This window comes from Chenopodium album, chromosome 17 (genome assembly GCF_948465745.1).
Source record: "Chenopodium album chromosome 17, dcCheAlbu1.1, whole genome shotgun sequence".
Taxonomy (NCBI): Eukaryota; Viridiplantae; Streptophyta; class Magnoliopsida; order Caryophyllales; family Amaranthaceae; genus Chenopodium; species Chenopodium album.
The window spans coordinates 39694121-39720349 of record NC_137850.1 but is presented as its reverse complement, the minus strand read 5'-3'; the positions used below and the strand labels follow the sequence as shown (position 1 = coordinate 39720349).

At 33.1% G+C, this 26229-nt stretch overlaps 2 protein-coding genes across 2 annotated transcripts; one reads left to right on the top strand and one right to left on the bottom strand.

Annotated features, from left to right (window-relative positions):
* Window positions 1-16847: 16847 nt before the first annotated feature.
* Window positions 16848-17478, bottom strand: LOC145588950 (uncharacterized). Its single transcript, XM_081645534.1, has 2 exons — window positions 16981-17478; window positions 16848-16928 (listed from the first exon to the last, which is right to left on the bottom strand). The coding sequence occupies exons 1-2, from the start codon at window positions 17476-17478 to the stop codon at window positions 16848-16850; spliced, it is 579 nt and encodes a 192-aa protein (XP_081501660.1).
* Window positions 17479-19889: 2411 nt separating this feature from the next.
* LOC145587945 (casein kinase 1-like protein HD16) lies at window positions 19890-25592 on the top strand. The gene is made up of 15 exons (XM_081644589.1): window positions 19890-20408; window positions 21037-21165; window positions 21246-21319; window positions 21413-21482; window positions 21575-21630; window positions 21717-21788; window positions 22286-22380; window positions 22484-22788; window positions 22861-23079; window positions 23171-23316; window positions 23724-23898; window positions 24416-24506; window positions 24592-24749; window positions 24846-25034; window positions 25139-25592. The coding sequence occupies exons 1-15, from the start codon at window positions 20343-20345 to the stop codon at window positions 25196-25198; spliced, it is 1905 nt and encodes a 634-aa protein (XP_081500715.1). The 5' UTR covers window positions 19890-20342; the 3' UTR covers window positions 25199-25592.
* The last annotated feature ends 637 nt before the right edge of the window (window positions 25593-26229 follow it).

Here is a 26229-nt window from a genome sequence, read left to right as displayed (position 1 = left end):
TACAACAACGACAATAATAATAATAATAATAATGATAATAATAATGATAATAATAATAATAAAAACATTTAATAATAATAATAATTAATAATAACATTTAACAATAATAATAATAATGATGATACAATTCATTGTTCAAATGGTTATATTTTTTTGATACACATTTTCATAATCGATTAGTTCTTCGTCCTCTTCGAAAAGAAATTATTTTAATTATATAGTATATTTTTCTTAAATATTTTAATATGTATATTTGTATATACACATATGTATAATAATAAACAAAGATCACTAATCCGTAGTTAAAAATCACTAATTAATAAGTTCAGTTCAGTTCAGTTCAGCTGAGTTCAGTCAATGAGAACAGGCCCGTATAAGATATTTTGTGTAGTAAAATGCACAAATCTATTGTTGTACGTATAAGATATTTTATGTAGTCGTAAAATGTATGAACTATTAAAACATTACCCAAACAATGTGATTATTTCTAAATAACTTTTAGCAATATCTTTAAAACAAAATTATATTCATCCTTTCTGTTATTTATAGTCAGAATTCATAGCTAAGAGAAGTAGTTGCCACAATAATAGCTATAGAGGTTGCCTTTAACCAAGGTTGGAGTAAGGAAAGTGATACTAAAAAGGTTTTTTTTTTTTTTTTTTGGAGATGTTATTTTAACTCGCCGCCTAAGAACGCAGTTTAAAAAACTGGTCAATACATGTAACGAAGTTGAATCAACTTAAATTAAGCGCATCACTCTTATGTAATGAACTTTTGGTTAGATGGAAGCTCCCCTTGGTCTTCAGAAAAAAGTGGTCAATACATATAACGAAGTTGAATCAGCTTATTAGAATGTTCTCTTCATCTTAATTTCAGTTCAGTTCAGCTCCAATCAATTCAGTTCAGTTCATAATTTCTTTCTCTCATACAATATTCATTTCACTTCAATTCAACTCCAATCAGTTCAGTTCAGTTCAACTCAATTCAGTGAATCAGAACAGACCCTAAGTGCATCACTCTTACCTAATATGAGGTTTGGTTAGATGGAAGCTCCCCTTGGTCTCCGTTCTCCAATGTAATCATATTGGACTTGATCTCCACATATATTGTGAATAATGAATTACTAATAAAAGGGCTACCTTTTCTTTGTCATGTACACAGAATCTTTAGCAACGTTCCTAAATCCAGACCAAAAGCTCACCAATGCCGCACTTAAAGCACCCACAGAAATAGAGTAGTTTCACTTTCACACTTTTGCTAGCTGGTAAACATACCAAAATAACAATTATAAATTTTATAACTTGAGAAAAAGCAAGTTCTAGTTTAGTAGAAATTTCGAACTTTCCACTCTTCTTTTTGACATCTAGAATTTTTGTTCCATTGTTAGACAAGTAGCACTCTTTGAATTAGTATATGCTACGTATTTCATATCATTTCTCAATTCAATCATAACAATTATTTATTTTTATCGAAGTTAATAAAAAAAATCCTCACCTATACCAAACAAACATACCTAATGCATTGTTAATGAATACGACCGTGCTAAGCTTAGGTGTTATTAATCTTTCTTACAATCGCTATAACACTCTATTTAAGTTTGAAAATGTTGAATTAAAAGTTTGATATGCTATCAGCCGCCATGGTAAAGAAGATTGCCGCTGTCATAATCATCAAATAAATATAAAAAGACGCTAATTAAGTATCAACTTACTTTAATTAAGTAATTATTTAACTCACATTTTGGATATTAATTAAATTATTAGATAGTGAATTTTCTTTCCAATCTAGACTATACTATACGTTATTACATGGCACATCAATATCTAGATCCATACATTTTGTACGTATTTGAGATAATTAAGAAAAATAATAATTTTTTAATACAAAATGGATTTGCTTTATTAAGGTTGTGGGCAAAGATTGGTGAAGATCTTGCTTAACTTATGAGATGTAATTAGCTTTTTGTCTAATGATATTTTTATACGTAAATAAAAATCCACTGATTAAAGTTGCATTAGGCACTAATTAATAGAAAAGGCCGAGAAATTAGGCAAAATTGGACTTTTTTTGGGTGCTCCTTTAGAGTGAATTACAGTGACAAGTTGAGGGGACATATGTCTCACTTTTGAACTAAAAATCTTTGGTTTAATGTCTTGTTAATCTTGCGACAACTATGTATATAATCATACTTTATACTTAACACTACAATCATATATAGTTTATACACCAATGGTGTCTTGGCCATGTGGCAAAGATGGAGATCATATCTACGCAGTTTATCAAATTGCAAGTTTGAATATTACTTCTTTTGTAATTTGTAATGTCCTCGTATAATAAAAATAAAAAAATAAATAATAATAATCTAATATCATATAATTAATATATAAAGCTAAATTTTTAGCCAGGTTACGAGATAGCAACACTTGGCGTTTCAACTTTTCGTCAAGTATCGCGTCACGTTGGATAAATTTAAATACACTTTATAAGATAAGATAAAAAAAAAATAAAAAAAAAAAGGAGTTTAGTTTAGGATTCTATTTAGATAGAATTTTAGGATAAAATTGTTGGTTCAGATTTTTATTTTCGATAAAATATTAGAGGTACAAATTGAATTATAATTTTATTCAAAAAAATTATTAGATTATTATTTTCAAAAATTACCACATAAATTGATTTTTTATATATAATATTTTTTTGGAGCAAAGGAAGTAGATCAAAGCGTAAAACATACATTTATAATATATACTAATCGGTTAAAATAATATACTTCACAATCTAATAGAATTTTATTGCTATGTAGACCTGTCTATTAGGGTCGGGTCATGAGTCATTTCGGATTGGATCACTTCAGGTTATGAGTCAAGAAATGTTCAACCCTTGCCCAAGTTTTGGGTTCGGGTTAACCCAATGGGCTTTGAACATTTATTTTATTTAATTTATATTTTGCTAATTTTTTATTTTTTTAATGTATTAAATCGAACATTTCCACCAACATCATTATTAGTCATTACATGTTTACTAGATAGCAAATCGTCACAAAAGTACATCAATTCCTAACTAATTTTGTATCAATGATATATTTAAAAATTTGATATATAGATTAAAAATTTATCTTAAAATTCAATAAACAACCCGAGCATCGCACGGAACACAAAACTAGTATATATATAAGGGGGAGTTTTTTTTGGAGTTTTTAGATAGCCATGTAGGATTTAATTTTTTTAGCGCGCCATGTAGGATAATAAATTTTAGTGGTAGCCAATTAAATACGAGATTATTAATTTCTTTTAGAATTAAATAATTTAAATGACATGTAAGCAAAATTGGCGAATGAGATTTTCCAGTTTAAATTAATTAAATATAAATTATTATCTTTTGATATCATGAATTTTATCTAAATATATAACAAATTTTAGCACATAAATATATGTATAAAAAAATTATTTTAAAAAATTCAAACAATCTGTGCATCGCACGGGTTTCATCTAGTAGTAGTAGTAATAATAATAATAATAATAATAATAATAATAATAATAATAATAGTTTATGCACCAAACTTTGTTCTCAAGTTATACATTTTGTTTCAAAAAAAATGTTAAATTTACATTTTAGTGGAATTTTTTTAGATTAATCTCAAAAAAAAAATAAAAATAAAAACAAAAACCTACTCCATATAAATATAATCAAACTTTGAAACAATACAAGTTCTACCTTTTTTTTTTTTAAGGGGAACCATTTTTATATTTTTGAAGCTCACAAGTTTAACTTTTTTGCTTTTCTCATTACATTTTGTAAATGTTTTGAAATACAAGGTTATTAGAATTGGTGATCTCCAAATCTCATTAGATAAATCAAAGGTATATAGAATAATTTATACTTCCTCCGTCCCCAAATGATTTTCCCATTTAATTTTTCACGGTTTTCAAGATGTGTTTTAAAACGCATGTCTCTTTTTTTTTTTTATACGCGTAAACATAAAATTATACAAATTTGATATTAATAAAATATACAATATGACGAACCTAACAAGATCTCACATGAACGTATAATCTCTTATAGATTAATAGGAATTTATGATGAAAATTTTCAAAGTTTGAACCAAAATATTGACAATGAGACTCTTTCCTAACTCCAACATAATAAAATTAAAAAAAAAAATTATAAGACATTATTTAATAGTGTATTTAAGTACATAAACTACAGAATTTATTAGTCTTGCATGCTTGTTTTCAACCGTTGACCTAACTTTACTTCCCTCTTTTCTTGTTCTTTTTCCCAACTCAAAAGGCTTTTGCCTATATTTTGACCGTTGTTACCAATACTTGGTTGCTAAGGCAAAGAGTTGTTAACTTGTTACTCCTATTTGCAAGAGAAACTAATTATGTACAATCTTTTCGTTTTTCTTTCGAAATTGAAGAAGTTTTTACTTTATGGGCCGGCCCATTGAATCCCTAACTCCTTTTTTCCGGCTGTTTTTATAATAGTGTTTGGCTTTGTTCCTTTTCAAGTTTTCATGAAGTTTGCCTTCTTTGCTAAGAGCATTTCATTATACAAGTACTTTTTTCACATTACAAACACATGCTATTAATGTGATTTATCAAACCATGTACGTGCAAGATAATCCATACGTACAAAGCAGGAAACCTCGATATGCAAGTGATTTTGCAAACATTGTTCTACACCAAACGACACTACCCTCGCAAGATAGTGCATATATGAGAATAACGAAGTATATATCTTTGAATATTTGAGAATAACTGTTTTAGTAGCAAGGTCATCATAAACAAGTTGGGGACCTTGAACTAATTGTTAAAATTGACTTAGGCTTAAATATTAAATTATAATTTCTGCATACTAAGGGCCTGTTCTCTTTAGCTTATTTTCAGTTCAGTTCAGTTTAACTCCAATCAGTTCAGTTCCTAATTTGCTTCTCTCATAAAATGTTCAGTTCAGTTCAATTCAATTCAGTTCATCTCCAATCAGTTCACTTCAGTTCAGTTTAGTTCAGCTCATTTCAGTAAATCAGAACAGTATCTAAGTTATTAAAAGTAACTAAACCATAGAGATTAGAACAATGTGACTAAAACACATGATAAACATCGAATTATAATTAAAAACCTTTTTAGATGAGGGGTATTGTGTTGTTACTTGTTAGTCACTTTACGCAACTTTATCGATGGTCTTATTTACTATTTTCTCCAATTTTTTTTAATTACTTGAGCAATTTTGCCTTTTACACTATACACTACTCCTTACTTGACCGTCTTTTGTGAATGATATGTAAGAAAAAACATATTCATATAAGATCTTTTTAAATTCGTCTCAATAAGTACTATCATAATATATAACTTTTATAATTTTCACTTATGGAGAATTAAAATTATTGATTGTTAAAGTTTTACATTGACAAGCGTAATAAAAGAAACAAGTCAAGTTAAAAAGAACCGAGGAAGTATAATACTAATCCTATAATAAAACGTACCATAAATAGAGTATAATCTAATAATGTATTCTATTCGTCAACTATTTTCATATGATTACAGCATTACTTAAAACAATGAAACTTAACTACGAAACGCAACATAAACTTTGAAATTACGGATTGCTTTCATATACGACTTCTATAGCATCCTATGTCAGTGTGCTTAGAATTACCTACCAAATATGTTAATGATTACTCTTTAATCTTTATAAATTAAAGCTTAGTGAAGTTAACCTTTTTCTTTTTTTACAATAATGCAATCATTAAGGTTAAGTCAAACTATCTTTCCGCAACATTATTCACTTCCTCCAATTGTAATTCGACATTTATGCGATTTCCTTTTTACATATAATCATTTGAAACTCATGAATCATGGTTCTTAATTAAACTCACGAAACTCATTAAACCAAAAGTTTAGTTAACCATGTACATACTCCATGAAAATAACCAATTTTTATTTTTATTATTTTTTTGACAAGACTCCATAAACCAACTTTAATAATCGTATACACATTTTAATTAAAAGATTAGCTTTTATCTTCAACATGCTTTATAAGTGAGTAAAATTTTCATTTTTTAACTTTGGATGAAAGTGATGTGCACCTAGCCACCTAGGCTATCTAGCTATGTTCACGGGCCTGTTCTTATTTACTAAACTGAATTGGATTTATTAGAGCTGAACTGAACTGAACTTATTAGAGCTGAATTGAATTGAACTGAACTTATTAGAGCTGAACTGAACTGAACTGAAATGAATATTTTATAAGATAAGGAAATTAGGAGCTGAACTGAACTGAACTGAACTGAACTTATTAGAGCTGAACTGAACTTAACTGAACTGAAAATAATCGTATCAGAACAGGCCCTACTTCGCCTTTGTTTTTTTTACTTGTTTTAGATCAAACCAGATAATAAGTTCAAATTAGATTTTTTTTTTTTTAAAAAAAAAGTTCTAACATAATTATTATTTTATATGCTATTTTTTATTGCTGAATTAAATTACTTTATAATTTCGTAGTGAAAATAATTATAAAAATTACATATTAATAAAATGCACATTATTAAAAATCTAACAGGACCCCAATTGATTATTTTTTCCTTACAGATTAGTTTACATATAATGTCAAAATTTAGTCAAATTAGACAATCAGATTAAATCATGAAACAGAAAATTCAGATCAAATCAACTTAGCAAAAATAAGGTGAACTAAGCATAACTATACTATTTATATATTTATTAATCATTTTTTAATAGTAGTAGTAGTTTCACAATAAATTGTTTTTCATGCCTGCGCATTGAAATTATAAAAAATAAATAAATAAATATATAAAAAGTCAATTGAAATAAACATTAAGGAATAAAGGGAGGACTTCATGTGGTTTCCTATCTAATTAACTAATTAATTAGGATGGTTCAATAGTAATGCACAAGATTATCAATAAGCAGATAATCATTTGAGGTAGCCTAATGAAGAACTAATCAAACTTCTAAACTATATTTTGATGTTAGAAATTTTAGTCTTCATCTTATCGTAGCTTGAATTGGAATATATTGAATAAAAGAGAATTAGTCATGACAAAAATGAAAGGAAATAGTACATACACAATTATTATAGCACAATGATGGAAGGACACATACATGATATATACATAAGAGAAGAGAATATAATACATAATAATAATCAACATTATATTATTGCAATTTGAAATCACCTCTACAACTTCTATTAGCTTAGAATATAACATATGCAACCATTTTCATGTAAATATTAGTAAGACTCATGTCAACACCCATAACATTATTGTTTGATCAATCTTATTTGCATTGTAAACAAAAACACATTTAGGGATGAAATAGCGGAAAACATTAGATCTCTCATACGTTAAATTAAATCATAAACTCGTTACCTTATGCGTCGTCATTTAATTATATCATGTTGTTGGTTTGTTTATTATTTCCTTTCTAATTTCTAAAGCATGTCCAACCTTATGGGACGACAAATGATACCATGCATATTTTAACTTAATTACAAATTTACAATACATAAAAAGAAGAGAAAAAATGGAGATATTTATTTGATGTGAATATGTGATCGATAACTTACATTACACTATAATATACTAGTATATTGATTTATATTGGATTTGTGGAGGTAATGAAACACTAAAACAAGCAAGGCACCACAATAATGAGGGAAATAATCATGATTTTGGTTACTCCTATATATTTTTCTAAGCACAATGAGTCTTAGTTACTTAGAAAGTTAGAAGGCTGCTATTACTACTTGGAACTTAGAAGTGGGGAGCCAAAGTGAAAATATGAATACATAACTTTCAAACTTTATAAGCAACTTTACCAAAAGATGGGTTCCTTTGGGCCAATAGACTAGTACCACAATCTACAATAGACCTAGATAGATTCTAAAGCACAAACCTTACCACTACCAAGATTTGTTTTTTAGATTTCTCTTGTTTAATTTGAAATAGAATACTACTTGTACATAGCTTAGCAAAAAAATATGTTTTTTTCTAAAAAAATTCATCTGAATTGAAGTTACAGCTCAATATTGCAGTCTGCCTGATAATTTAGCTAATTACTCAGTTTTCTTTATGAACTTCAAAATTGTATATGTAATAAAGTTTGTTAACTTTGACCATTAAATTCTACAACCATCAATATATTACTAAAACGGAATAGAAAAACAAAACATTTAGATACGGAATAGGTACTTTGTAAGATTATGAATTGGCACTAATGGTAAAAAATTGTATAGCTTGAGCTACTTGACCATTAAAGTAGGCATGCAGGTGTATAATCAAGTACCTTACATAGTTGGTTTCCTAAAAAAAAATATTTAGTTGGCTCAAGTCTTGAGGGTCAGGATAATATTCAATACATGAAATCATATTATATGGGCCTGTTCTGATTGACTGAACTGAGCTGAATTGAACTGAATTTATTAGAGCTGAGCTGAACTGAACTGAATTTATTGGAGTTGAGATGAACTGAACTGAATATTTTATAAGAGAAGGCAATCAAGAACTGAACTGAACTGAACAGAACTTATTGGAGTTGAGTAGAATTAAACTGATCTGAAAATAAGTTGAAGAGAATAGGCCCTATATGTACATCATTTGTTCTTATGTACATCATTTGTTCTTATATATATGACTCTCTCTGCACCAAAATAAATAAATAAATGCATAATTAGACGCTCATTATGGAGTATAAATTAACCTCGAACCCTTCAATAACCGACATATATGATTGTTGAAAAAACACATGATGAAACATTTTTTTATTGAAATAGTTGAATGTGATTTAAAAGTTTAAATTAGTAACCTACCAAAGTACTATGATATGATACAACTTTTTATTAAAGTCAACATTTTTACTGCATGTAATAGAAAGAGAAATAGAGAATGTGACATAGTAACAGAAAATAACATATATCTAGGCTTTTTTTCTCTAATAAAACCTAGCAAGGTAAAAGAAATTGCATCGTGTCCACAAACAAACCACAATTTCCCACCAAAAAATAAAAAATCCAAATAATTTTTTAAAAATAAAAAATAAAAAAATCTCACAAATGCAGCCAAACAGAGTTTAAGCATTATTAAAGTATTGAGATGACCTTTGTTTCAAAAAAAAAAAAAAAAAAGTATTGAGATGACCTTAAGCTTTTTTTCATGAAAAAAAGATGCTTTAATCGTTTTCATACTTTTAGACGAAACTATTGATTTATTTCATGTAACGTTTATATCAAAGGAAAAAATTAAATAAAATAAAAAGGAGAAGAACTTTAGGTATCTAGCCAAAGAACTTGGAAATAATTGTAGTAAGGGGCCTATACAATGAATAGTAAATACCCTATGACAACTATGTATACCATTGCAACATCAATTTTGTGTTTTAAGGTGGCAATCACACATTCATTGCCAAATTAGGGAGAAGAGAGAATAGAATGACTTGTATTGTTTGATTATTATTCATCAATAAGTTGAGTGTTTATTCAAAATTTAAGCTCATAAGATAGGAAACAATATTTCTAAAAAATATAGTAGCATAATCATAAATCCTAAAGATATTCTCTAAATAATATCTTAACATAAATAAACCTAAATTTATTATTCTCTTAATGATATCTACGGAAAATATATCCATCTCATATCTCTAACACCCTCTCGCAATCGTAATGGCAATAACACGAACGTTGCGATTGAAAATTCTTCACTTTGTTGAAGTCGATCGAGTTGCACTACTCAGTTGATGTCGCCTTCATTTTTTTTTTCTTTTTTTTCTTTTTCAATGATGAGAACGTTTATCTTTTCGAACCCATCAATCATCGATCAAGCAGGAACGTCACTCTTTTCAAACCTGCAAATATAACAATTTTTGGTTTTTCCAGAGCAAAACCAAGCTCCAACCAAATATTGGTTTTTCAGAGTAAACCACACTCAAATCTCTTAATAGTCATTTCGAGAAAACCACACTCAAATCTCTTATTGGTTTTTTTTTTTAGAGTAAACCACACTCAAAACATTTAAAACCCTTGTCTCACGGCACAAGGAGAACCAACACATGAACCTTGTCTCACGGCACAAGGAGATCCAATATATCTTGTCTCATGACACAAGAGAGCCAAGTTTTCTTTTTTTTTTTTTTTTTTTTTGAAAAACTCATGTATGCCGCCCCCAATATTCATTTCGGAGGATCCACACCATGACACACACCAGCAACTTAATCTCATCAACTCAAACTTTGCACCAACACTAACTTGCACAACGGAATAAACTATGTAAAAAAAAAAATGGTAATTTTGGCTAAAGGTTCATCTCACCGGTGGGTTTAATTTCTAACCCCCGGTAGGGAGAAAATTTTTATGAAAAACCCCAAGATTTAACCTGCTCTGATACCATGCTAAATTAGGGAGAAGAGAGAATAGAATGGCTTGTATTGCTTGATTATTATTCATCGATAAGTAGAGTATTTATACAAAACCTAAGCTCATAAGATAGGAAACAATATTCCTAAAATATATACTAGCATAATCATAAATCCTAAAGATATTCTCTGAATAATATTTTAATATAAATAAACCTAAATATATTATTCTCTTAATGATATCTACGGAAAATATATCTATCTCATATCTCTAACATTCATATCTATATCGGAATTATTGGAATTTATTAGTAGTACAAACTCTTAAATAGACCTGGTTCACATTAATTTATTGTAGACCACTTTATAGTAGAGTTACTATAGTCATTTTATTAATTAAAAAAAAGTCACTATTTTAAAATAATGGTCATTTTGTTAAAATAAAAGTGATTGTGTTTTTATAAAGGTCATAAGGTTAATTTATTTTAATGAAAATTTTAAAATACCGGTCAGTATGAATAATATAGGCCGCTAGATTAAAATTAGGATCATAACGTCATATTTCAGGTTTGCAACAATATTAAAAATCACACAAATTTCATTAAAGGTTACTATGTTAAAATTAAGATTACTACATTTAATATTAGGGTCACTATATTCAATACAAAGCCAGTGATGCACGTGTAAAATTTCGGGTCCACAATAATATTATTGTGAACCAGGTTCACACAAGTTTTTCTGTACTATTAGCTTTTTACAAAGGTAGCAACAATTTTAAAGACATCTAATAATGTAGTCATTAGATTATGTTGCGGATTGAATAGGTGTATGAAAGTAGAGATTATAAGATTTTTAAATAGTTTGTTTTTATTTTGATGCATGGTGTATGTGTAGATATGTTTTTAGATTGGGGTGAAGTGGTGTGTGCTCTATAAACCTATATGGTGAGTGAAAGTTAGGTTGAGGGTCTACGTACTTTGTAAGATTTAAGGGTTGATAATATACATGTATCTTGATTTTTTCAGTGGAATGTATGAGTCGATATGATATGATGAAAAATTAAAAAACATATCTAGAAACACATATGAACAATGTATCATGAATTTTTTAAACTCCTCTCGAATATAGGTTAACCTTTCTAGAAAAACCCTCATATTTATTGAGCTTAAACACGGGCATCGTGCCGTGCCTGGGTGGGGCTCGTGTCAGGCCGTGCCATGCCGGCTTATCGGCGGGTCGTGCCAAATTTTGGCGCATCCCAGCTCACGGCACATCCCGGCCCACGTGTCTGGCGGGCCTGACTGCGGGCCAACCCGAATTTTTTATTTATTTATTTTTTTTAATATATATGTATAAAAAAAATAGATATATATATATATATATATATATATATATATATATATATATATATATATATATATATATATTTTCAACAACTTAAGTTTATATAAATAATTTTATTAATTAATGTTTATGTTAATGTTAATATATATATTTTTTGAACAACTTTAATTTAATTAAGTTTATATAAATAATTTATGTTGTTGAATTGTGAAAATTTTGGGAGGACCAAATGGGGTATTTATAGGGATTTTTGGGTGGGAATTTTGGAGATTTCCGTTGGAAATCTAGTAGTTTATGGCTGTTGGGAACTAACGGCTAGTTCCAACAGCTATATGGCACGGGCCATGCCACGTTCCGGGCTGGTGAGCCGTGCCGGCGTGCCGACCCACGGGCCGACGACCTTGCCGCCCGCCGTACCCCTGTCGAATTTTAATTTTTTTGTTCACAGCACGGCCCACAAGTGGGCCGTTGTGTCATGCCGGGCCGTGTCGCCACTTGCCGGCACGGCCCATGCCTACCTTTAATTGAGCTATTGTAATGATGAAGGAGATTTTTCACAATCAAGATAAAAAGATAGGGCAAAAGCTAATAAAGGAATATGTTCTGGTATGATTGTATGACTATATGAGTATAGAGTTCCTAAAATTTCAACCATAGAAGTGATACCCTATTGTCCCCATATGACCCTTAAAGATCTATCTTTCAGTCGGTATTTTGTTTGGCCTTCAATGTGCATGTATATTTGTCAATTAATATCTTTAGTTTCGTATTAGGTAACTAATTAATTTTATACAATATACTACGTAATTCGATATATATGTAATTTACTAAAGGTAGACAAAGTTATAACAATTATATATATATCACATGAATTTTTTTTAATAGAGAATTTATCATATCAATTCTAAATATGTAACGAGAAGATGAAAAGAGGGAGAGATTGGTGTTCCAAAATGATATTGTACAAAACTTACATGCATGTTATAAACTCTGAATAGCAACCTTGTCGGACCCTACTATTTTGGACTTATTTTTAAGAATTTCAATTAAGTACAACTCTATTATGTTCCAACGTATTAATTAAATTCGTATTAGTTCAGTTCAAAAACATTCATTTCGTTAATTTATTTCCTTTTTTTTTTTTGTTAAACTTAGTTACTCACATACATGAAAAATTATAATTGAATTCTATAATTAGTGAGTGTTTTGAATGTGAGAAACTAAGAATGCATGAGTTTTACTTACATTGGGCCATTGGAGTTTGGGCCACACAGACACATTCTCAATCATTTTAGCTTCTGATTGGGCCCTATGGAAGTCCAAACTTAAAGCTAAAGCCCATCAAAAAGTTCAACCTAGTGTATGTTGGAACATTTTTAGATTGTTAATTTTGAAACCAAAATACCAAATGATAGATTTGTGAAGTTTTATTACACAACTCAGCAGCTTTTAAGTTTTAACTATATAATGATTGTGTTCATCAATAAATAAAAACTACGAAGTATATATGTAGTTTTTTTATTTTATTTTTGACATGGATTATGCTAAATCATTACAAGATAATTACTTGAGTAATATTCTAAGGATGATAATATTGAATTATTGATTGTTCTGCTAAATCCTATTAATCATGCTATTTCTATGATAAGTAAGTTCCTTCGTGAAAGTGGATTTGGCACTGTTAGATTTCGGGAAAACTCCTTGGGTTGGAGTGTGTACCATTGAATAATATATATAGAGTTACAATACTAGTCCTAATCTTGTTAGGAAACCTAGTACGATAAGAATACAAACTATATCACAAATATATACAAATATATCCTACTCTGCGACAAATATTATAATAATCATATAATATCTATCACACCCCCGCAGTCGTAGCGGGAGGAGGGCGTACGCTAAGACTGGACCTAAAATCCAGAAATAAATCTCGTGGTAGGCCTTTAGTGAAAATGTCTGCAAACTGATATCTAGAAGGAACATGCAAAACCCGAACTTCTCCCAAAGCAACCTTTTCTCGAACAAAATGTATATCCATCTCCACTAAAGGTGGCCCTGCATCTGCACTAAGTTTGGACTTAATGTCAACTGGAGTGGCTGCAGGTTTACAAGAGGCCATACCTGCACGCTCTAAAATCTCCTGTGCATACTTTTCCTGTGAAAGTAGCAAATAAGATGATTTTCGGGTTACTGCAATACCCAAAAAATAACTCAAGGGACCCAAATCAGTCATAGGAAACTCAGTTTGTAACTGAGATATAATCCATGCACGCAACCTGTCAGATGAGGTAGCTAATATAATATCATCAACATAAAGAAGCAAATATGCCATATCATCACCCTGTCGGAAAGTGAAGAGAGAAGTGTCACTCTTAGCAATGACAAACCCCAACTTAATAAGAAAATTTGCAAAGCGTTGGTACCAAGCTCTAGGAGCTTGCTTTAAACCATAGAGAGCCTTGCGAAGACGACAGACGTGGTTGGGCGCTCTCTGATCAAGAAAACCCGGAGGTTGATGCATATAAACAGTTTCCTGTAAGTCACCATGTAAAAAGGCATTTTTGACATCTAATTGATGTATTGACCACTTTTTAGCCAAAGCTAAGCTGAGAACAGTACGAATAGTGGCCGGTTTAACTACCGGACTGAAAGTCTCATCACAATCCACACCAATTTCCTGCGACCTGCCATCACATACAAGACGAGCTTTGTGCCTTTCAAGGTCACCATTAGACTTGTATTTATGCTTAAAGAGCCACATACAATTAACAATATTCACCCCCGCAGGCCTAGGCACCAATTCCCATGTCCCTGTTTTAATTAAAGCACTATATTCATCATTCATCGCCGCATTCCAATTATGGTCATGTAAAGCTTGTTTATAGGACTTTGGAAGAGGCGATTTTTGAAGCTGGGGACCCGAAGGTTGAACGGTGAGGTTACAATATTTCGGGTTAGGCTTAAAAATTCCCCGTTGACTACGGGTAACTCGGGGAGATGGAGGTGGTGGCCGAGTAGGTTGTATGGGGGGTACACCACGCAAGGGTGGTGGGGTATAAACTGGAGTAGAAGAATTTGGGCTGTTGGTCGAATGTGGGCTGGACAGTGGTGTTCGCGGGCTAGCCGCGGCAGTAGGTGGGCTTCCGCAGCCGGGCTGCGGTGTGGCCTGGTGTGAAGGGGTATGCGTGTTTAGTAAGGGGCTGATAGAGGTTGCAGTTGGGCTTCGATGTTGAAGTGTGGTTTGTGAGCCACAACTTGGAGATGAAGGAGATGGTGGGCCGCTATTATGGGCTGGGATTTGTTGTGGGCTATGCAAATGAGGACGCAACAAATCAGGTGATGGGGAATCATCATCCACCAAAAAATCGTAGTCATTGCTACGGAAATTAGCTAAATTCCGAAAAGGGAAGACGGTTTCATCAAAAATGACATGGCGCGAGATGATGATTTTATTGGTGGTGAGATCAAGACACCTATACCCTCTATGGTCAATAGGATAACCCAAAAACACACATGGTGTTGATCGAGGGGATAATTTATGTGGAGCTGTGGCAGACACATTAGGAAAACAAAGACACCCAAAGACACGGATGTGATCATACGAAGGAGTTGTTCCAAACAAGGCAAGAGCAGGAGTATTGTTTTTAAGAGCTTTGGTTGGCAAAATATTTAGGAGATAAGTGGCTGTTTCAAGAGCATAAAACCAATACGAGGGGGGGAGAGACGCATGAAAGAGAATTGTACGCTTAATATTATTAAGAGTGCGAATCATACGTTCGGCTTTGCCATTTTGGGAAGATGTGTGTGGACAAGAGAAGCGAAAAAGCATCCCATGGTCAATACAATTTTGCTTAAAAGGGTCATTATCAAATTCCCTACCATGATCACATTGAAAGCATTTAATTTTACGTTCAAATTGGGTTTCAACATATTTTCGGAAATTGATAAAGGATTGAAAAGCTTGAGATTTGTATTGTAAAGGAATTGTCCACACAAAGTGAGTATGATCATCTAATAAGACTAGATAATATTTGTGACCTTGAGCACTACGAATAGGAGATGTCCATAAATCGGCATGTATAATATCAAAAGCACAAACTGTAGCATTATTAGAATTATCAAAGGGAAGTCGAGTATGTTTTCCTAATTGACATGAATTGCAAAGTGTGGAGTCATGCTCCTTATTACAATAAATATGATTTTTAGACTTAAGATAGCTAAAAACTTGAGCTCCAAGGTGTCCTAGACGACTATGCCAAGTGGATGGTGAAACCGCATTGAGGGAAGTAGCAAGACAGGTTGACGGAGTGGACTTGGTGGGTCTGACTGGATATAGGTCTCCCGAACTATCACATCTCGTTATTATGTTCCCCGTACGAAGATCCTTCACAGAAAAACCAAAAGGATCAAACTCAATAGACACTGAATTATCAGAGGTAAATTTACGGACTGAAATAAGGTTCTTTATGAGTTGAGGTGCTAGGAGGACATCACGAAGGACAAGAGGTGTTTTAGTATGGGGAAGGGTGCCATGACCATAACCTGTTACTGGAATACGATGACCATTACCAACTAAAATATGATTTTTAGTGCTTAAATTAAACAAGGGTAAGAGATTACCAGCGTTATTTGTCATGTGAGATGTTGCACCCGAATCCACGTACCACTGATTGTCGGGATTTGGAAGAGTCATCGTGGAGAAAGAGGATGCCAATTCCGTCGGTGTCATGGGCTGCCCGTATTGGGCCACGTGTGCTTGCTGGGGTCTGGGCTGACCAAGAATTGATTGTTGCTGCTGAACTGGAAAAGGAGCAGGTGGCCTGGCCCAAGTAGCTTGCTGAGCCCATTGCTGAAAACTTGCCCACAATTGCTGCTGATTCGGGCCTGATTGGTTGGAGGGAATGGATTGGGCTTGGGCCGTTTGTGGCTGCTGGGATTGGCCACGCCCCCTGCCTTTCCCTTTTGCCTTGCCTCCCCTCCCCTTGCTGCCACGACCACTGCCACCACCACCCCTGCCGTGCTGATGCGGTGGTTGCTGCTGTTGGGCGGCGGCAGCCCCGGTGGTGGTGGTGGTGTTGTTAGCTTGCGCAACAAAGGCTTGCCCGGAGTTCTCTTTGGCCGATTTTCTTGACTCTTCTAGCAAAATCCTCGACCTTGCTTCATCAAAACCGGGAAGAGGGCGAATTTGAGTGATGGATTGAGCCACTCCATCATAGTCTGAGTCAATTAAACCTGCACAAAGACGGAGAACCAAAGTTCTTTCGGAGACCGGTTGACCAACATTAGCGAGCTGATCTTTGAGTTCCTTCAATTTCTGACAGTAAGAAGACACGTCTGGAAAATTCTCAACAAAAAGATTGTTAAATTGATTTTCAAGGTAAATAGCACGAATTTCACCGTTATCTTGAAAAATATTTGCGAGCCTATCCCAAGTTTCTTGTGCCGTAGCATTCTTGTACAACACCGTGCTTCGTAAGTCAGCAGAAATTGTATTATAAATCCACTTTTTCACAATTGAGTCAAGGCGGTTCCACTGCGCCGAGGTAAGGTCCGTAGGACGAGGTGATTTTGGATCTATATGGTCGATAACATTGCAGGAATGACAATGAATCTCAAAGAGTTCAACCCAACTACCATAATTCCCTTTATCACGATCAAGAATTTCCGGAACCTCATTCTTGATATTGCTAATGGAATTAGCAGGGTGGTAGTCGTTGGAGGGTGGAGGAGGAGGAGGTGTGGTTTGTGGGTCATCATCCTTGGCCATTACTAAGTATGCCGAAACAAAACGTCACAGAAAACCAAAATAAGGCTAAAGACAAAGGAAAGTTAATGTTACAGCAAGTGGCCCAAAAGAAAAAAAATAGTAGCAATTTAGGTGATGAAAATACCACGAAAGATTAGAGTATGCGGAAGAAAAGAGAGGATCGGATATTTTAGAAAAAATTAATTTTGTGGAACTCTAAAAAATCTAGGCTGTGATACCATGTTAGATTTCGGGAAAACTCCTTGGGTTGGAGTGTGTACCATTGAATAATATATATAGAGTTACAATACTAGTCCTAATCTTGTTAGGAAACCTAGTACGATAAGAATACAAACTATATCACAAATATATACAAATATATCCTACTCTGCGACAAATATTATAATAATCATATAATATCTATCAGGCACATGCAACTATGGAAGGATCCAGGTTAAGATCGCAAGGAAGGTGGTGCTAAATGTGACTAGTAAGGGTTTGTTCTCTTCAGCTTATTTTTAGTTCATTTCACTTCAGTGCAGTTCAGCTCCGATAAGTTCAGTTCTATTCGGTTCTTAACTTAATTTCCTTCTCTCGTGAAATATTCATTCAGTTCCAATAAGTTAAGTTCAATTCAGTCAATCAGAACAGGCCTTAAATCAAGTGAATACTCAAGAGTAGAGTTGTAATGTACATGCTTAAAAACAGGCACAAAACAAGGTGGAACATGACCCAAAATTAATAAAGGAATGAATATGATTAAGAATGTGGTTGAGTAGGTGTTAAAATATGTAGAGGAATTTGACAAAAAAAGAGAAACACAATTGAAAAGAGATGTAATATTAAATGTTGTCTCCGTTAAATGTTATGTACAACTTTAGGCCTTTAAGGTATTATTTGTGAGATATAAAATATTCTAAAGTTGCACATAATATTTAACGGAGGTAGTACAAGAGTAATGATGGAATCAAACTCAAACCATGTTTTGTTTAACGGATTAAATATCAACCATTAAACCACATTTATTAAAAGCTTTGCATGAATACTATAGTAAACAATAACTTTAAAAGTTAAAGCAGTTTTTTCTATGTGTTTATGATCAATTGAAAGTCCAATGTCGAATTGGTACTCTGAAATATTAACCAAGAGTTTGTAATCGTCGGGGTCAAAAAACAAACACACCGGCTAAGGTAAAATAATAAATAAATAAAAATTAGTCCTCACTACTTTTAATTTGGTTTTTCTCACTACTTTTAGTTTCCTTCTCCAAAAATATATTCCTCATATGTCACAATCCTAGGGTAGAAATCCTCCACCCAATTACAATTTTTTTACAAGAATGAAATAACCATTTAATTTCATGTCAATTTCACTTTCGAGATATTTCAATAACCAAAATATCTTCACATGAATTGAAACACCAAGATTCATTAGCCAGTTTTTCTGGTGATGACTATTCGATATGATAAGTTTTAGCTTTGATTATTGATTATGATTTATGAGGGTGTAATTTGTGATTTTGCTTTGAATAATGTTAAGAGGACACACTTTAAAAAAAAAATACGTAGTAAAAACAAAACTCAAGGGCTTGTTTGACATTGTTTTTTGTTTACCGTTTTCAAATTTTTTTGAAACAAAAAACCAAAAATAGGAAACAAGAAAAAGGTGTTTTCACTTTTTTATTGTCAGTTTTCAAAATTATCATGTTCTTAATAAGTTTGACTAATTTTTAATTCATTATAGGACATATATCATATGATTTTAAAAAATAAAAAACCAAAAAACAGAATACCACAGTGATGCCAAACGAACCCTAATACTTTAATGTTCCATTGAATTGATATTACCCCGTATTAATTAACAAGAGACTTTATATTAATGAAGTATCAACTCTACATTTTGTACAACATAGTCATAATGTAAGAATTTTCTCATGTTCAAAATGATTCTTATTTGAAAATTTTTGAACTTAGGATAAGTCCTTCAAATCGCTTATGATGATCCTTGTTCAAGAAATTTCATTTAAGATAGGAGTATCTAAAAATCCAAATAATCATGTGGAATACTTAGTAAATAAAATAATGTAAGATTAAAAAAAAAAAAAAAAAAAAAATTTCAAGCAAGTTGATTTGACAAAACAAAACAAAACATAATTTTACATTGAAAAATTGAAAATTTACCATCTTCGGATCTTCCCTCTACAATTATCTAATTACCTTGCATTTCCTTCCCCTATACACTTTTACATTCCTTCCCCTGTACACTTTCCTCCAAACATTTTATTTTTCCCGCCTTAATCTAAATCCCGCCCTTCACCAACGGTCCATATTTTCCGATACAATTCACGAAAATTACGTTTTTTATATTTTTCGAGCTAAATTATAATTATTTACCGCTTCTTTTTTATTTTTATTACCTGCGCCAACCTTTGTTCTCTCTTTCACTTCTAAAAAAAATCCCCAATTTATCAAAAACCCTAAATTTTTTCTTCAATTTCTGCTTCTAAATCCACCATCTTCCTACTCAAAATCCAAATTAACAGCGATTTTCGGCTTGCAACGTCGGAATTTTCGCTGGCATTTCATTTTTCCGATAGTATCGCCGGCGGATCATCGGAGTTTTTTGTTTTCCGGCGAGTTTGGTGGTTTTGGTTGTCATATTTCAACTTCGTTTGTAAGTTGAAGTTTTTCCGGCGACAATTTGTGGAAGAGACCCGGCGGTGATTGGAGCACCGGTGTTATCTGCGGCGGTGATTTTCATCGCCGGCGGTAGTCGAAGTACAGGTGTCAGTTGCGGCGGTGGTTGAAGGACGGGTGTCAGTTGCGGTGGTTGTCGTTGTTCTAGTTGGTGGTAGTTCAGTTCAGGGTTAGGACTTAGGAGAGAGAATGTTTGATAGTGAGGGAAGTGATGCTTTTGAATACGATGATTGTATGGATGTTGTGCCTAAAGAGGTATAAATTTCTCGTCTTCTTCTTCTTCTTTTCTTTTTATTTTTGATTTTTTTTTTAGAATTGGCGTTTTTTTTTTTGGACGGTTCCATATGACGATTCATGTTAGCCGGCCCAAATCATTTTGGGTTTAAGGCTTTGTTGTTGTTGTGGCGTAAATTTGAAGCTAAATTTGTTTTGTGTATATCTATGAAATGGTTTGGTTGATTGATACTTCTTAGATTGAAGGAGGGGTGGTTGGAATGGAATTTAGAATGTTGCAAATGATTACAGGGTTCTGATTAACATTTTGTGTGTTTTAAACCATAGATGATAATGATATACGGAGTATCTGTTATGATTTCAGTAAGAATTCGAAGTAATTAAAGGCGGAAATTATTTATTTTATTGGAATATAGGTGCTTGGTAATTGAAGTAGGTTTCTTATCACTAATTGGAATTTCATTCAGCATATTCTGGTTTGATAGGCCATATTTAGTTTGTGGATTTTGGCAATATATGTAAACTATTGCAAGTAACGGAGTATAAGACTATTTTCAATTGATTTTGAGGGTTGCCCTATGTTGAACACATTATAATTGTGGGTTTCGAATTTTAAGTTATCTTGATGTGGTTTCTGCATTCTGTACAGGTTCAGGTTGGTGGCTCCCCGAAATACAAGGTTGAAAAAAAGCTGGGAAAGGGGGGATTTGGTCAAGTTTATGTTGGTCGCCGAGTGTCTTCTATTGCAGATATGCACAAAGGCCCTGATGCTGTGGAGGTACGCTGTCTATTTCGTTACATTATGTTTTTCTTTATGTGATATCAACTTGTTACAGTAACACTAAAGTTGGGTTGTAGGTAGCCTTGAAGTTTGAACGCAAATATAGCAAAGGATGTCTTAATGGTCCTCCGGTTGAGTGGCAGGTGTACAAGTATGCATTGTATCTTCCTGTTGTTTTCTTTTGTAGTTTAATATCTGTTCTTTCTTCAGCGTCTGAATTTGTTATGCTTTATTTGTTTAACAGTAAACTGAGTGGAAGCCATGGTGTACCACGAGTACATTACAAGGGATCTCAAGGTGACTACTACATCATGGTGTGTATTTTACTTCTACTTGCTAGGTTACATCTTGTGTTTGCATTGTACTTTCAAGGTTTCTGATGGTTTCTTTTTTATGGTATTATCAGGTTATGGATATGCTTGGACCTAGTCTATGGGATACTTGGAATAATAAGAGCCAAACGTGAGACCTTACTATTGTTGTTTCATTTAAACTACGTATTAACTTGTGTTTGTTAAAATATATATTGACTAGCTGTGTTGGATCAGAGTGCCAACTTCTATGATTGCATGCATTGCGGTTGAAGCAATTTCTATATTGAAAAACATCCACAGCAAAGGGTGAGAATTTTAGCAACTTATTTATTTGGGTTTATGTGCTTCATAGACAATGTTTTTACTTCTCTGTTAAACTGTGGTATGATAAGAGTTTTATTTCTCAATATAGTGGATGAAGTTTGATCATTCTATTTTTTTTTTTTTTGTTTGTATATATATATACCTTCTTTTTCTCAATCTTGCATATGTTTCTTGCTCATAAATACCCCCTCTCTCTTATTTGTTTCTGTGTTTTTTCCACGCATTGATTTTGATTTCATGGGTATAAAATAACAAGAATTTGTGGAAGCCTATTTCTTTTGCATACTCTAATATGCACCATAAATGGTGAAAGTTCAAATTGGATTTAAGTATGTGGTTCTTCATTACAGTATACAGGCTGCTTCATATTTCAGTCTTGGAACTCGTCTTAATGATATTCCTTGGCGGCTTGATTAAGTAATGATTTTCAAGGTGACCATGGTGCTTTGTTCTGAGTTTTCATCTTCTTTGACTGGCAGTTATGTCCATGGAGATGTGAAGCCTGAGAATTTTCTGCTGGGTCCTCCAGGGACACCTGATGAGAAGAAGTTATTTCTTGCAGATCTTGGATTAGGTTTGCTATTAGTTATGAATCATGTGGATCAATGTTCATCTTCTATCTTTTTTTTTTTGTTCATTTTGTTTATGTTGACACTTGGGAGTTCTATCTGTTGTAGCAACAAAATGGCAAAATTCTAGAGGTCTACATGTTGGGTATGACCAGAGGCCAGATGTGTTTAGGCTGGAAAACTTGATTTTTTTTTTTTTTTTAAAAAAAATTTCTGTATCCAAGTTAATAGCTCACTCAATTTCCACTCTCTGCAATTTCATTGTCCTATTTAAACCTTACAGGGGAACTGTCCGATATGCTAGTGTCCATGCTCATTTGGGGAGAACTAGCAGCAGAAGAGATGATCTAGAATCTCTGGCTTATACCCTTATTTTCCTCATCCGCGGTTTTCTCCCATGGCAAGGTTTTCAGGTCTGGATGTCAGAGGAATATGATGTATTTAGTTATTCCCAGGCCACTTTTAATCAGTTAATTTCATCACAGGGAGACAATAAGAATTTTCTCGTCTGCAAGAAGAAAATGGCAACATCTCTAGAAGGGATTTGTTCTTCATGTCCAAAGCCATTCCAAGAATTTCTTGAGCATGTAGTGAATTTGAATTTTGATGAGGACCCCAATTATGCAAAATATATTTCTCTCTTTGACAAGATTGTTGATTCCAAACCTTATGCGAGGCCAATAAATATTGATGGTGCACAAAAGGTATTTTTTTTTACCCTTGGCATTGAGTTTGTCATCCAACGCGTGATCAGATTGTTTAAGTTATATTGTAATATTTATTTTGTGGTTTCAGTGTCAGGCTGGTCAAAAAAGAGGTCGGCTTACTATTGACAATGAGGATGAGGATGAAGATGAACAGGTCAAAAAGAAAGTTCGGTTGGGGAAGCCTGCAGTGCAGTGGATCAGTGTTTATGATCCTCGACGCCCTCTGAAGCAAAGGTATGTTGTAGCACTTTCCATGTGTGTTCTTTTCATTTGAAGAATGTTGAAATCATATGGTATTATTGCTTTTCTTGCCTCAATCATTGAATTTGTGCAAGCTTTATTGACGCTATCAGTTTGGTTACATGGAATCAGATGTTATCTTAGAAGATTGATATTTCGTTTGTCTTCATTGGACCTTATTTATTTCACGCACAATAGCATTTCGTTTTCTGTGACTGCTGTAATTTTCTGTAACTATTTGAATGTTTTGTCATTTTTGTATGCAATATGAATCTAATTCGTGCACACATGCTAACTTGGACACACACACACTCGTAATTTTTGTTTGTCCCTTCTCTTGTGCATGTTTATTTATGTGTCTTTTTAGAGGGTGAGCTTTTCATTGTCATATTATATTGTAGGTATCACTATAATGTTGCAGATGCGAGGGTCGACTCCCATATTGAGAAAGGATATAATGATGGTATGTTTATCACTAGTTTGACATCAAGTGATAATCTGTGGGCCCTTATCATGGATTCTGGTAGTGGATTTAGCGCTCAAGTTTATTCACGCTCTCCAGTTTTCTTCAACAAGGTACATGCATAATTATTGCCTTTACTGATCTTTAAAAAGGACCTGCTAGAATGCTAGATGGAAGGATCTATAACTGAATTGCTGTTGCTATGTCATTGAAAGGATGTATAAAAATTGGTTCATTACATTGTATAGTATAACTGTATTAGTGGCGCTTTATGATGTACCAACTCTACTTCTTTATTTCCCCTGGGAAAAGATAATCCCTTATATGAACCTTGACTGTGGACAAATTTCTACTATGAATACATTGATACTTCATGGTGCAAGAACATATCTCCATGTATTCATATTCCTGCATCATGCTATATACCTTTTACTCAGTTGTTGAACCTATTTGAATGCATTTCATTTTGCTATTTACCTTGTAGGGTTTCTGCATAGTTAGTAAAGTAATTTATCTGAATCTGCCATAGAAGATATGGCTTGCATTAACTTATATTGGCATCTTCTAGCTACTCTTTAATATTTTGCGACTTCTGTGTTGCTGATGGATCTGTTTTTACCCCCTTCAAAGGATTGGATAATGGAGATGTGGGAGAAGAATTATTTTATTTCTGCAGCTGCAGGAACGAGATCTGGACAGTCATTGATTGTTATGTCAAAAGGTTTAGACCTACTTCTCTTAATTCTAGAATATGATTGTTTGTTTGTTTGTGCCTCTGATGTTATCTGTGTAATTGCGGAATCTAGGAACCCAATACTCACAGCAATCATATAAAGTCAGCGATTCATTTCCATACAAGTGGATTGCTAAGAAGTGGAGAGAAGGCTTCTATATTACCTCCATGGCAACAGCTGGAAGTAGATGGGGAATTGTAATGTCTCGTTGTTCATTATATATAAGACAGGTGTTTGTCGTATTTCAGCTATGTGCTTTATGTGTTACTGAGTAGTTTGTGTACCATCTCTTGTGGTGTTATCCTTAGGCTTTGTATTTTATCCAGGTTGTCGAATTAGATTTTCTCTACCCTAGTGAAGGTATACACAAGAGATGGGAAGAAGGGTATCGTATCACAGCTGCTGCAGGAACTCCAGACCAGTCTGCTTTTGCTCTTAGTATTCCTAGACGAATAAGGAGGGATCAATCTCAAGAGACTCTTCGAACATCCACTTTCCCTTCCACCCATGTTAAGGTAAGGTTATTTGAATTTCTAACAATTTTCTAACGCATTTGCCATCGTCAACTTATTCAGGCCATGGAAAATTGAATCCTCTTTTTTTCTTCGGATTTTGGCAGGAAAAGTGGGATAAAAACTTGTACATTTCTACCCTTTGTTATGGTAGGACAGTTTCGTGAGGCTGCAATGATAAGGATCCTTATTAAACTGATGCTAACCGCCTAACTAATCAATTAAGAGTAGACATTTTGATGGGTAACACAATCACAATCAAGTTAATTCAAGAATATAGAGATTATCGCGAGCCCTTGGAAGGGTTCTCATTTTGTACAGGTTCTCCAAGTAGCTAGTTATCTGTATGTATGAAACAACAAATTGGTAAAGTTATCCTTTTGTAGGCCGTTCTCCATCTCTTTGCAAAAGGTGATTGTATATTTAGTATCTATTGCATGTTCTATTGATCCCTAAAATTGTCGATGACATGCATAATTGCTTATTATGCACTTACAATCAAGTGTTATTCAAGAGTATATAAATTCTTGTGAGCCCGTGAAAGGGTTCTCATTTTGTAGAGGTCTCGTAGTAGCTAGTTATCTGTATGACTACATTGTACCATAGAGCAAATTGGTGAAGTTGTCGTAGACCGTTCTCCGTCTCTTTGCAAAAGGTGATGGTATATCCAGTGGTTATTGCTTGTTCTCTTGAGTCTCGAGTCACACTTTTCAGGCCTTTTGTATATTTTTGTGCATGGTAATTCATACGTCTAGCTTTGTACAATGCATCCAACAAGTGACCAAGTCCAATGCAATATCCTTACAGCCTATTTAGTAATTGGTTGTAAGCAATGGTAATTGAAATGAATTTGTATGTAAACTTGAGGGCAAAAGACCAATGTTCATTTATTTCCCATTATTACTAAAGATGATCCTCCGATTTGTCTATTTTTCTGTATACTTTCATTCTTACCTAATACCATCTTGAGGGAAAAACATGAAGAAAACACAAGCTTGGGAAATGGGATTGTGTTTCAATGGTGATTATAGCCTTTAAGGTTGTTTTTCATATACTTCGTACTAAATTATTCTTAAAATTCATTTATATTACCACAATTAATTGATAGCTACCAAATGGGCCATTAAAGGATCAATGGAGACAAAGCATCCATGAAAGCTTTCTTATAATTTGATGGTGCTAACGCGTTCAAATATAG

What these genes read in the sequence shown, in the direction of transcription:
- LOC145588950 (XM_081645534.1), bottom strand. Translation starts at nt 17,478, where the DNA reads ATGGCCAAGGATGATGACCCACAAACCACACCTCCTCCTCCTCCACCC. An exon ending in TCGCTAATGTTGGTCAACCG is followed by an intron (nt 16,929 to 16,980) that starts GTCTCCGAAAGA and finishes TAATTGACTCAG; the next exon opens with ACTATGATGGAGTGGCTCAA.
- LOC145587945 (XM_081644589.1), top strand. Translation starts at nt 20,343, where the DNA reads ATGTTTGATAGTGAGGGAAGTGATGCTTTTGAATACGATGATTGTATG. An exon ending in TGGATGTTGTGCCTAAAGAG is followed by an intron (nt 20,409 to 21,036) that starts GTATAAATTTCT and finishes CATTCTGTACAG; the next exon opens with GTTCAGGTTGGTGGCTCCCC. An exon ending in AAGGTGACTACTACATCATG is followed by an intron (nt 21,483 to 21,574) that starts GTGTGTATTTTA and finishes TGGTATTATCAG; the next exon opens with GTTATGGATATGCTTGGACC.